The following is a 13,317-nucleotide window of genomic DNA, read 5'->3' as shown; positions in this document are numbered from 1 at the left end:
TTTCCTCAATATCCCAGTTAACACCTCGGCCAGTATACTCGAACCGTTCGTCTCGAGACTTGACGAATGTCGTCAACCTGATCGCTCAGCACAGAAGTCAGTGAGCTAGATCGCAAGCAGCGTTACGACATCTCTCGGCGAGACGTCTCCTTTTGTCTTGGAGAGGAAGTGCTCCTTTGGACGGCCACTCGAACACCCAGATTGTGTGAGAAGTTTGAATCCCGCTTCCTTGGACCCTACATTATTATTGAACAAACATCCCCCATGAACTATCGCGTTACTCTCGTCGAGGTTTCTTCAGACCATCCTTATCGTGGTTCGGAGACCATTCTTTTTTTTGCGCCTGAAACGATTCCTTCGGCGTTTCCCTCCTGCCTAAGTCGCGGCCTGGCTGGCGGCTTGCGCACACGCGGCAATTAGTGTGAGCATTATTCATACGCTTCACATTATCATCTCTACATACACATCATTACCGTTTTGGGGCGTGGTGGTGGGGCCTTCGCTCGAGCGAATAAAGAAGTCTGGCTATTTAAACCTTTTCTCACAATATATACATATATATATATATATATATATATATATATATATATAATAGTTAACAAAAGTTGTGATATAGTTTACATGTGTAGACGCGCCTGAACACATACAGATAAATGACACTTATGCGCTACTTCCTTTTTTTTCGTTTTCCCCAATGATGCAACACAGCGGAAGGCCGGGATACAAATGTGGAATTGTTTATCGTGGAACTCCACGCAATTTCCGATAAAGCGCACCAAGTGCGCTTCAAGAATAATGAAGATTTAATCGCCTACTTGGCTGTCATGTCAAATGCAGTAAGTATGTTTATTTTGTAAATAGGCGTCTGCTTCTAACGTGTTGTTTTTTGAAATAAAAGCACGCGCGGCTGATTACTCAGCTGAACGACCTAAAATAAGTTCCTATTGTACAAAGGCGCCTTTAGAGCGAAAGTATATCTGCGATTTCATGTTTTCGCTAGCCATCTTACGGCCACGTTAAGAACCAGGCGATCAAAGATAACGCTTTAAGTCTTGAAACGAAACACGTTCTCCTATGATACATACGCTGAAAAATGCCCTCGTAGTTTTCAAATTATTGTGATACCACGGCGCTCAAGCCAGAAAAAAAAAAACATTTCGAAAGACTTTTGCTCTGGGTTAATATGCGCATCATCGTGCTGGAAAGACAGCAATGTGTCATTTCATCGTTTCCCGAAAGAAACAGACGACGCTTATCGGAGAGCGACACGGATAAGAAACTGCGGCGTTCGAAAAAGATGATCGACACTATGCTGGTTTGTTAGAGACCCTTAAAAATTTAATAATGTGCTTTTACGTGCCAAAACTACCATCTGATTATGAGGCACGCTGTTGTGGGGGACTCCGGAAATTTGGACCACCTGGGGTTCTTTAACGTGCACATAAATCTAAGCACACAGGTGTTTTCGCGCCTGTGTACTCATCTAATTAGACAAGAAAGACCTATCCAGATAGGCAATGTTATTTACTTTGAAAATAAAGAAAAATTACCTCCTCGAGAAGAGGGAAGTGTTTTATTGGACTGTTCTAACGACGCTGAAATTCCCGGCCTGATGCCTGCGTCGGTGGTTCCGTAAACTAGGCGTCAGGAGATTGAAATCAAATCATAATTGAATGCTGTTACATTATTCGACCCTAACTTAACACCTTGAAATGTCCGGTTATTCGGTCGCGAGAAATTTTGGCATAATTGCACGCAGCACACGTTCCAGGTTTGGAGCAATCGACCTACGTACAGCGTCGCTAATTTGCATTCCGAAACCCTGCATGTGGCAAAATTCCATTAAACTGGTTTAATTTGACTCGAAGTCATGCATTTTCACTATTAAAAACGTATCTACGTAAGATAAGCTAACGCTATACTTCGGAAGCCTGTTGTAAGAAACGCAACTTCAACCGATTGTCGATTATCGACTTCTTACGTTCTCAACATTTCAATGGGGTATTAGACTATCCAGGGGCAGCAGGTGTCTGCTGTGTTTCAAAGCCCTGGTCCTGTTTTGAACACTGCGTTCGGCGAGCACGCACAAGCGCCTGTCATCGGACGCAGACGAGATTATCAGAGGAATTGGCGAACCAACAGAAAGGTTCAGACCGACTTACAAACTAAACTATAATTTGTTTTTATCCCAAGAGAAACTGAAAAATTACCTTAACAGTTGTTCGGCGCCTTCTATTAGCGCACAATATGCGTATTTGGAAAGAAACTGTCGTTGAAAGGAGAAGTGTACAATCATTCCGTTCTACCGCTGCTAACATATGTGGCAGAAACTTGGAGGTTAACAAAGAAGCTTGAGAACAAGAACCGCACAAAGAGCGATGGAACGAAAAGTCTTAGGAGTAACGTTAAGAGACAGAAAGAGAGCGGAAAGAGAACAAATGTTATAGCCTATATTCTAGTTGACATTAAGCGGAAGTAATGGAGCTGGGCAGGCCATGTAATGCGTAGGATGCATAACCGGTGGACCATTAGGGTTACAGAATGGATACCAAGAAAAGGGAAGCGCAGTCGAGGTCGCCAGAAAACCAGATGGGGTGATGAAGTTAGGAAATTTGCAGGCGCAAGTTGGAATACGCTAGCGCAAGACAGGGGTAATTGGAGATCACAGGGAGAGGCTTATGTCCTGTAGTGGACATGAAATATAGGCTGATGATTGTGATAATATATGGTACACGGGAGTGTAAAACATGAGCATGTGAAGACAGTGCGCCGTGCGGTGGCGAAGATGACACCGAATCTTGACCAATACCCGAGATTGGGTATGTACCTTAAGGTGATCATCATCATCGACACCGAACTGTGACCGTTGACAGTGGCGCCTCGAAAAGCGTCGCTCGAGGGAGCGTGGCCCGTGGCGTGAGCAGTGCGCGAGGTTCGGCGTTCGATGGCGGAGCTTCCTCGCTGGGCGTCCGGCCCATAGGAGCTATCGCCGCCCGCGTCACTACGTCTGCACCATAATCAAAGCTGTCACCAGCTGAGAGGCCACCTCGTCCAGTTCTTACGCTGGGCAACTGGTCCAGGAGGGCTGGCGGTCCTGAGCCTGGCTGATCGAGGTTCGAGTGAGCGGTCACAGGGCTACCTCGTTCAGTTCTTCCGCTGGGCAAGTAGTTCAGGAGGGCTGGCGGTCCTGAGCCTGGCTGATCGAGCGTTCGGGTGAGCGGCCACAGGGCTACCTCACCAACTGTGGACGTGATCCGGTGGGCTGCTGCAGTGTGCTCCGGGGCGCAAACCCCGCCATCGGGTAACCGGGCACGCGGAGGCTCCAGTACATCGACTGTGGCGCAGGGCCACCTAAGTTCCATGAGGCGATCCAACCCTGTTGTCCAACACTGCTGCCCGACACCGGCTCCTCGACGTCTCTGATATGGCGACACCTGCTTCTACATGAACTGTAGGCAGACTGCATTTGACCAGCATATATATATCTGTATGTCTTCCAGAGTGTATTTTGGGGAACTGTTGCGTGTGTGCCGTTTCAACGTATTATGTGTGTTCAATACAAGTCTGATGTGTCTTTGTGCTTCTGCGTGCTGCTTCTGTCTCTTCCTGGAGTGATCCTGCACCAATAACATCACAATGATAATTATGATGCGTATTTAGCTTCCTAAAGATGACAGATGGTACTCCATATGTATATTGGGATTATATGCGATATAGATTCCCCCTTTCCCTTACCCCTAGTGTAGGGTAGGAAACCGGACGTTCGTCTGGTTGACATCCCTGCCTTTCCGCTCTTTGCTTTCTCCTCCTCTCCTCCTGAAATGGGAGTTGCAGCGCGGTGTTTTTTATGAAGGCCTAAAATAGTCAAGTATTTTACCTCTAAAGGTGGAGCAGCGCCACAAATTATTCCCTGCGCCTTTTGGAGAAGATTGGTAGGCACATCCGCTTCCTTTCTTCGATATTCGGCTTGCTTGAAATGCTCTTCCTCTTTAAAAAAACCTGATGTAGCTTTCCGAACAAGCTGTAGGCTTGCACGTATAGTGCCACTATTACCATGCCTTCGTCGCTGAAATCGTTGACACCGATCAATATATGTTGATTGGAGCCGTAATCCATAAAATTGAGTGCAGCACCAAGCAAAAGAGCCGCCATGAGGGCCGACGTGGCCGTGGATATCACAGCCACCTTTGTTTATTTGGGGCAATGTTTTTCCGCACAATTACCAAATTCTCGAGTTGAGAACAGAGCCCCGCAATTTCGGCCATTTTTAAGCGCTGTCCTTGCATATAAAGCCGTGGCATTGAAATTGACCGTTTCAAGGGAATAATCCTAACCTACATTTAGCGCTTGTTTATATATTGGGAAATTGTTGCAAATGCCACCGCCTCTAAATTCCTGAAAGTACGCGGTGTGACAACAAAAAAACATTATTTCTTCCAGGTAAACTTGAGATACCTGGACATGAAAAATCCCAGAATTAAGTTCAAGCTCATTGGAGTAACCAGAAGCCAGGTAAGTACCCTGACAGACAGACAGACAAAGAACTTTATTAAATAGGTCCCGAGAAGCCCTGCCCTCGGGTAGAGCTGCGGGCCGCTCCCACGTGGGGAAGGGTAGGCCGAGCCTAACCGCCGCATCATGGGCTCTCTGGACAGCCCAAGTTTGTCGTGACAGTTCTGAGCTCTGGATGGCAGAGCTGCATTCTTCTTCCGTGATGGGATTGGGCCCCTGTAACGAGGGGCATCGCCAGAGCATGTTTTCTAGATTGCTAACAGCCGCACAGTCGGGGCAACTAGAGCTAAAAGCCTCTGGAGTGATCGAATGAAAAAGGGCCAGGTTGGGATAAGACTTGGTCTGAAGCGTGCGTAAAGTGGACGACAGAGGTCTAGCCAGTTTTCTATGAGGTGGAGGATAAGTCCTCCTACCCAAGTGATAGTGCTTAGTGATTTGGTTTAAAGTAATGAGAGTGTCCCGAAACTCGAGAACCCCGGCCTCTGAGCTCGCCCCTCCTCCCGCGCGGTGGGTTAGTGCGCGCGCTTGGGATAGGGCGATGTCATTGAGATTGGGCAAGGAGTCAAGCTGGGGGCCGAGGTGCGCCGGAAACCACGTGATGGTATGCGTGGAGATTATCTTGTTCTTGAGAATCTTGTGAGCCTCCTCAGCAATGGACCCTGAAGCGGAAGCCCTGACTGCCGATCTCGAATCAGTGAAGATTTGTGTTTTGCTGCTGTCTAGGAGTGCCATAGCAATTGCGACCTGCTCCGCTCTGGATGGAGTTGAGCACTTCAGGGAAGCTGCATTCACTATCTGTCCGTTGTGAAGTAACCTGAAAATAAAAACTGGTGAGTAGGAAAAAAGAAAAAAAGTCGGAAAAAGTCAGAAAGGAAGCTCGCAAGCTGATGAGTCCCTCTTAGGTAACCTGTTGTAGGAGCAAATGAGGCTCTGTAAACGGTTATGTATACTGTCGCGATTGACATCATAGTGGAGGCAAAGAGCAGATGTTGTAGTTTGTATTATGTGATCTTGTGCATGTGCGATTGTTTCGTGAACGAGAGCAATGTTTCTTGGTCTAGATAGCAGACAGTAGCAGTACATCAGGCTAATAATGATAATCGAAGTGAAACAATAAATGATAAAAAGAGATAACGCAAATAATTGAGCCAGTTGGTATATATTTGGGAGCGCAAGGCACAAAAGGAAAGTCCGAGAACGATAACAATAAGGAAGTGATGCTCCTAACAACTAAAGTGTTTATTTCCGGGGAAAAGCGCACGGAAACTAGAAGCACAGAGATATAAATAATCAAACCTCTTGGTAGCACATAAGAGAACGCCAACTAATTTCTCGATGATTAAGTCAAACTGTGAGAATTCTTAGGCATATACGGCCAAAGACGGCCACACGGAAGTTGAAAAACAAGATGTGTTGACTTTGCATAAAACATTGTCTTTTTTTAAATGAAATTATATGGAAGTTGTCACCCGTTTTGTCGTATGTGTTCGCTTCCGGCATCTAGTTTACAACACACATTACCTTGAATATTGCATTATCAGAAACTGTCGCACTTTTGAGCGATCCGAAAAAAACGGTGAAGTAATATCGTAGGATCGAGAAAGAACATTGTTCGTGTGCACCTATCCTAAGGCACTCGGCTGTCTTTTCCAACAGAACGACAGTTTTTCGAAAGTTGGCAAAGGCACAGTTGAGTCGGAGCCGACATTGGACGGATTGGGAAAATATGTCAAGGAAGGGAAGTTGCCAGGGAATCCTGACCTGGTATATTTTGCAACTGGGTAAGCAAAACGCACATATTTGTGCCTGTCTTAGCGAAACGGAGCGCTCAGGTTAAGGGCTGCCGATTTCGTATTTATCGTCCATACACTCATAGTGGGATATTCTGATGTAAAACTATCCGATAAAAATTTGAAATCTTCCTGCAGCCTCGACATGATCGAATTTGAGCAAGGAAGAATGTCTACAGGAATAACAGGTAAGTCGAAGTGCGTTTAATGTAGAGCATGTTACCGCCCGTTTTATTTTCCTGCATGGTAATGTCCTAAAGAGCGCTGGGTGATGAGGGCTTGCTGTTTGCCGCAATCTATTATTGAGGGTTGCGTCTGCAAGGTGTCATGCCACTACCATTTTATTAGGGCCAATGATTGCGCTGTCGCGTAACAAATAATTTGAGTATATTTTACGAACTAAAAAATTTAGGACTTGTCAATGCTCCCTTACCTCGAAACCCAGTAAATTAGACGCTTTTGAACGTTTGGTTCGCACACTATAACCAGATGGCGCAGGCTTCGCACATAGCCATTTCTTGCCTCAGTTATCGCCGTGTCGCCTTCGAGCTGGTTCGATTCCCGGTCGCGACAGGCGCTTACCGAAGGAGATGGAATGCAAGAACTGGGCTGTACTTGGTGTTAACTACACGTTAAGGGCCACCAGAAGGTATAATTAATACCGAGCTCCAGCACTGCCGTGTTCCTCATAATGTGTTGGGCAAATTGAGGACGCTAATTTTCACATATTTATTCTGCTGAATATGATGTATGAGTACACACTTGATTCGTGCTGCCTCTTAGTTCGTACATCGACAAACGTGGCATTCACATAGGCATCTTTTCACTAAAATATTATCAGCTCACAAAAAATGTGCGACTCGATAATGGCCTTGTGCTAAATCTGCCGTACCGTAGCTACTTTAATATCAGGTATTTTTCGTGCTAATTTCTTCGCACCACAACCACGGAATAAAATGTCGAACCGTCTTGTACGATTAACTAGGGTTTTGCCGCAGTAGAACGACTTCTGGCTTTTCTGAGAGGCAATGTTCCCAGATAAGTATATGATGGTCAGAGAAAACCGCAAATTAAGAAGGCTGTCGCTCACGCTTGCAAATATAATGTTTATAGCACCCACGATCGTCCAGCCCCATTCACTGAAAGTCACTAAGACTGACAGTCCCGCATTAAATATGTGTACACTCGTTAGAGAGTAGGCGCAAAGTTTAATAATAATTTGAAAATCTGTATTTATTTAAATAGATCATCTCGGTATATCGCCCTATACCAGCAGCCCGTGTCGACATTTACAGCTTCACACTCATACTCCAACTTCTTCAAAGAAGAAACAAATGGATTTCTGTTTATTTTGACCCCTAGCTCCTGGCATTCGTCTTTCACTGAAGCTTTAGATTGTAATTTAAGAAGTTTCTTACGTATACCAGTTACGTGACTCCGAAAATGCTTTCCTTTATTATAAATTGTTTCTTTCATTCTCATCAGGCCTGGCATATAGGAGTGAAGTGTGCCGTAGGTACCGTGTCGGAATGGGCGAAGATATACCAACTTCCTATTCTGGAGTGAGAACAATGGCTCACGAACTCGCACATATGTAAGTTACTTTCACTAACGAATGAGAAAAAGATTTCTTTTTCGTAGAAAAATACATAATTTTTCTTCCACAACGCAGACTGGGATCGCCGCATGACAAGACGCCAAAGTGCCCTTGGTCGGAAGGATATCTCATGAGCTATCTCGACGGAGGCACAAAAAAATACCGTCTTTCAACTTGTAGTGAAGAAGAAATACGAAAAACTGTACAGTAAGCTCATACATTTGATTTTCTAACTCGTAAGGACAAGAACGCTTTAACTAGAGATAAGGCAGTCAAAAAGTTTGAATACGGCCTTCATTATGTAATAATCAAGAACAACATTAAAAACTTCATAAAATTCGAGATAGCGAGCACCGCAGCTATGCGAATTTTGTTTCCTGTGAGTCATCAGCGGAGACCTACGCCTTGTAAACCGTGAAATCTCATCTTGATCATTCTAACTACAAAGACGCGTAACTCATAAGTGATAATTCCACGTCAGCCATTTAGGTGTGACTGCTTCGCAAACAGGTTGATTTGATACCAAAAAAAAATTATTGATACGCCAAACAGGGTTTTAAAAATTACCTGATGGTGGGGTGGTCACAGAACGATTTGAAACGCTAATTTGCCTCTCTAGCAAAGCTTTGATGCATCCTGTTGTTTCAAATGACCTCATATGGGGTGTTAATATTTTAGTTTGCCGGAATTTTAACAAAATCGCCGGTTTTAGATGACATAACTCTAGTCTTTGAGCTGGATAATTCAGAGAGCCGGACATTACTTGCATGCGAAATCGCGAAATATACGATTCGACTACATAACAAAAAAGCCGGCAGACTCTACACCCTGTGGGAATCGATGTTATGCGAAGCAGTGTGTTGCCGAAGCATATGTTGCCTACCAAGTTAACGAAACGACCATGAGAGCATCAAGACGTCGGCTGCTGCTTCATGTCCTACATGACACGCATGTCACGACATTCAGGTCTTGAGTCCCCCGGAGTCCCTTTAGCGACGCCTAAGAGACCTTAATCAACCTTTATTTCAATCTTTATTTCGCATTCATTCAATTACAAATTTCAACGCTGGGACAAGAACTAAAAGCTGCTTGTTTGCAGCTTGACAAGGTTCTTGCCCCTAGTCATGACAGCGGGGACATAATAAAATAAAGTTTGTACACTTTAGTGTGTGCAGTGTTCAATCAATGACAGAGTAGAAAAATCTGTAAGGTCAAATGTACAATAAGTGTTACAAAGCAGTGTGTTTAGTCAGTGCAAATGACATGTATGCATATACAGTATATAAGACATACATCATTGTTTCCTTTGCTGAAGGTAAAAAAATATCATAATATATTCCATTAACCTACGAAAACAAAGACAGGAAATAATGGTGTCTATGTATGTCTTGTAGGTTACATCCTATATGCGAAAATGTTACATATGGTAAAAAAAAGTTAAAAAATATTTCTTGTTGAGGTACACACGAGCAATTGCATACAAGCACTAGTATTCTTGTATGTTGTTAAAGCGCAAAAGCAGTAAATAATGGAAGTAAGTAGTGACTTCCCATAGCCAAAGGAACGGTATGAAAATAATTACTCAGTTTGAAATAGGTAGTCTAGTATCGTTTTCATAGTAATATCAGTTACCTCCACAACGTTTTATGTTGTTTATTTAATAAGGATGGGAAGCGATTGGTCAAACATTTTGATCCATATTTTCTACGGGAGAGTGGCAGCAGTCATCTCTTTCTTTCTCTGATGTTGCAGGATATATCTTCTGATCTGTTAGGTTGCGCAATCCGAAGAACGCTTCATTGTTATACCTCATATACCTCTGGTATTGAAGGGCACGGTTAATTTCATATAAACTTGGTAGACAAATGATATCAAACTTCAAAAATAGTTCAGATGTATGTGCGTGGAATGGCGCGTTTGCGATGATGAACAACCTTTTTTGTAGCAGTAATCATTTACTGATATTCTGTTTTGACGTGGTCGCCCCCCCCCCCCCCCCCATGAATTGACCTGGTATAATGCGTTCTTTTTTTAAATGCGATGCATTTCTCGGCGAACATTTGCTACTTTGACAGTATCTATCTATCTATCTCTCTAGCCGCCTACGTCTTTGTGCTCTCATGGTCGTTACGTTAACTTAGTGTGCACCGAAATTGGTCTACTGTGACAAGAGTATATGGCGAACAGAAATGATATGTCATGACATGCGTGTCATGTAGGTCATGAAACAGCCGCCTACGTCTTGGGGCTCTCATTGCCATTTCGTCAAATTGGTAGGTACCAAAATTGGTATAGTATGACAGGCGTGTATGACGAACATAAAGGATAGGTCATGACATAAATGCCATGACATGCGTGTTATGGAGGTCATGACAATGACCCACCGAAAAAGATAACACTCAAAAACATCTGAAATGGGTTCTGATGGGGGTACAAAGCGAAGGAAACGCTAAAGGATGATAGTCATGACCATGGCTGAGCAAAAATGTCAATGGCTCAGCGAAAAAAGATTAACACTGAAAGACCACTGGAATGAATTCGGACGTGGGCACTAAGTGAAGGAAACACTAAATGATGATGGTAGAGATTATAGTCATGAGCAGGACTCAGCAAAAATACAATGAGCGAGCAAAAAACGATAAACACTGCAAAGCCATTGAAATGGGTTCTGATGGGTGTACTAAGTGAAGAAATCACTTAAGGATGATGATAGAAGTCATGGTCATGACCATGAGTGAGAAAAAATGACAATGACTCCGCGAAAAAAGATTAACACTCAAAAACAACTGAAATGGGTTCGGTCGTGGGTACTAAGTGAAGGAAAACGCTAAAGGTTGATGGTCGAAGTCATAGTCATGAATATGACTATGGCTTTCGCCTTAAGTTCTCTTAGGTGTAGCTAAAGGAACTCCTGAGAACTAATGGCATGAATGTCATGACATGCGTGTCATGTAGGCCATGAAAGAGTTGCCTACGTCTTGGTGCTCTCATGGTCGTTTCGTTACCTTGGTAGGCTCCCCGACTGTTCGCATAACATCGATGCCCACAGGGCGTGGAATCTGCCGGCTTTTTTTTTTCTCGCGCTATAATACCACTGTATAACAATGTTTACCCAGCCGCGGTATCTCAGTGATTATGATGTTTCGGTGCTGAGAGCGAGGTGATGTTTTAGATTTCCGGCGACTTCTACTGCTTTCCGATGGAGGAGGAACACAGTAACGCTAGTGTAACGGTGCATTTCGTGTACGTAAAGCCCGAGGGTATAGGAATTAATCCAGCGCCCTCCATCACGGCGTTCTTCATAACCCACGTTGCACTATCGGTGCCTTCCCTCCTACAATTTCATTTTAACAATGTTTACATCTTCTTGTTAGTAGATTTCACTATTATTATATTTTGCTAGCAAAATTTGTGTCCACTGAGGTTATCGTTTTCTAAGGTATCTATGTATTTATAGTACTCATAGTTGTATTGGCCATTCGTTAGAGGTTCTTGTAAGTTATCACAATTGCTATTGGAACTGTGGTATATTTCACTGTGTGTGCCAGTCTACTACATTCCTTTTTAGAAGAGACCACAAAATAATGATTGTAATTATATTGAAATAAGTTACGAATAAACTAAGAAAAATAAATGAATGATACTATTTTCTGCGCAATAACCGGCGAAATTGATTTGTGAAAGTTCGATAGGCTGCGGAGGAAAACTGGGGATTATAGGCGGGCATATGGAGCGAAATGTGATGGGGCCGGGAGCAGCCAACCGTCAGTTGAACTGTATATATATATATGAAGTAAACCAGAACATATTTGAAGGCGTTTCGCTGCTGAGCACGAGACCGCGAGATCGAATCCCGCCCGCGGCGGCCGCATTTCGATGGAGGCGAAAAAACGTCTGTGTGCTTGCGTTGTAATGTGCGCTAAAGAACCCCTGGTGGCCAAAATTAATCCAGAGCCCTCCACTACGGCGTTCCTCATCATGAGAACTGGTTTTGGCACGTAAAACTCCAGAAAGAAGACGCCCGAACATATCAAATAGATCGAACAAGCGTCCCGTCGGCATTTCTAACTTCTTTACTGGTCTTTTTTTTCGCCCGCTTCACTCTCCCCCCTTTTTCTCTTCATCCCTCCTACGGTGGTACTTAAACACATTGGCTATGCAAGCGCATACTTTGTAGCGTTGTATTTTCCGTCTTATCGAAGTTTTTTTTTTTCATTCTCTCGCGGTTTTTTCGCTTGGCTGTTTTCTGTCCTCCTTGCTTCTGCAAGCTGTGCCATCTTGTCGACTCCAAAGGATACAACAGCGGGACGACAAGTTGGTTTTCCAGTAGCAACAAAGAGTGGTGTACATCCTAGACCAGTCATGTGCGATCAGTTAGGATGAGATGCCGCTGCTTCAAGCCAGCACTTCCATCCTCCCGGGAAAATTCGGTGCATGCTTCTGTACTCTATCAGGTACCGAATAGTTCTTTCCGCCTATCCATTAGCCGCAGGATGGTACGGGGCAATAATATCAGTGTTGCTCCACGTCGTTGTGCTCATTACGGCAGTTTATGGCTTCGAAAGGCTGGACCATTACTCCGTACCAAAACTTTCGCATAGTCAAACATTTTGCGGTTAAGCAATGCGATCACGCTGTTGGCATTCTCTCTTCCTGGCTTTGCTGCTACCATCGTTGTGCGCTCAATTACGCACACAAGAGACGCTTGCGTTTTCTTCACGCCTTCCGACTTCTTACGGAGTTCGTCGTAGTTTGGGTGGACAACTTCGAATGCTGTCTTTGAAGATTTCGGCAATGTCATTTGTTCAGTTGTTGAGTTGCTTGTTTGAATTTCACCTTATTTAGGTGACATTCGCGACATGATTTCCCATACTTCTTCGCGTCATGTATCATGTCTGCTAATGTAAATCGATTCGTGGGCAACATGTAGGGTCTCTAAAACCCAGCATGCCCACCTGAATGAGGGCTATTATGGTAGATATACAAGATTATGGACACGAGTGTGGGAAGGGCTGCAACTTTCCCGGTCATTGTTGGGTGGAGTGCTTCAGTTCCTTCCCAAAGTTTATTGCTTCTTGGTGAACTGAAACAGGCGTGACCGCCAACCTCGACATAGCGTCTGTGTGTTTCATGGAAGCTCCCGGGCGATGACGACTTTAAAGTCAAAATTCTGAAGCTCGTTCAACCAGCGTACAGTTTTTCTCTTAAGTTCCGCCAACTTCAAAAGCTGTGTCAGTGCTTCATTATCAGTACAAAGCTTGAATTTTGTTCCTTCTAAGTAAGAGCGGAAGTAGCGAATGGTCTTTAGGAAAGCAACAGCTTCTTTCTCAGTTGTTCTGTAGTTTACTTCCGTCTTGGTGAAAGTGTAACTGCAGTAACCTAACAAGCGAGGCTGCTCATTGATTTCCTGGGTAGAGT

At 44.1% G+C, this 13,317-nt stretch overlaps 1 protein-coding gene across 1 annotated transcript in view; it reads left to right on the top strand.

Annotated features, from left to right (window-relative positions):
- The window catches only part of LOC119445418 (venom metalloproteinase antarease-like TtrivMP_A), a 429,115-nt gene that overhangs the window by 378,426 nt on the left and 37,372 nt on the right, over positions 1-13,317 (top strand). The window contains exons 8-12 of the mRNA XM_049663280.1: positions 4,441-4,512; positions 6,169-6,293; positions 6,441-6,490; positions 7,788-7,896; positions 7,975-8,106. Of these exons, the coding sequence (XP_049519237.1) occupies positions 4,441-4,512; positions 6,169-6,293; positions 6,441-6,490; positions 7,788-7,896; positions 7,975-8,106 (488 nt within the window). The remainder of the gene's footprint in view (positions 1-4,440; positions 4,513-6,168; positions 6,294-6,440; positions 6,491-7,787; positions 7,897-7,974; positions 8,107-13,317) is intronic.

Source organism: Dermacentor silvarum, chromosome 3, assembly GCF_013339745.2.
Source record: "Dermacentor silvarum isolate Dsil-2018 chromosome 3, BIME_Dsil_1.4, whole genome shotgun sequence".
NCBI classification, from domain to species: domain Eukaryota; kingdom Metazoa; phylum Arthropoda; class Arachnida; order Ixodida; family Ixodidae; genus Dermacentor; species Dermacentor silvarum.
Note: the sequence above shows the minus strand (reverse complement) of the source record. Positions and strands in the feature narration are given on the sequence as shown.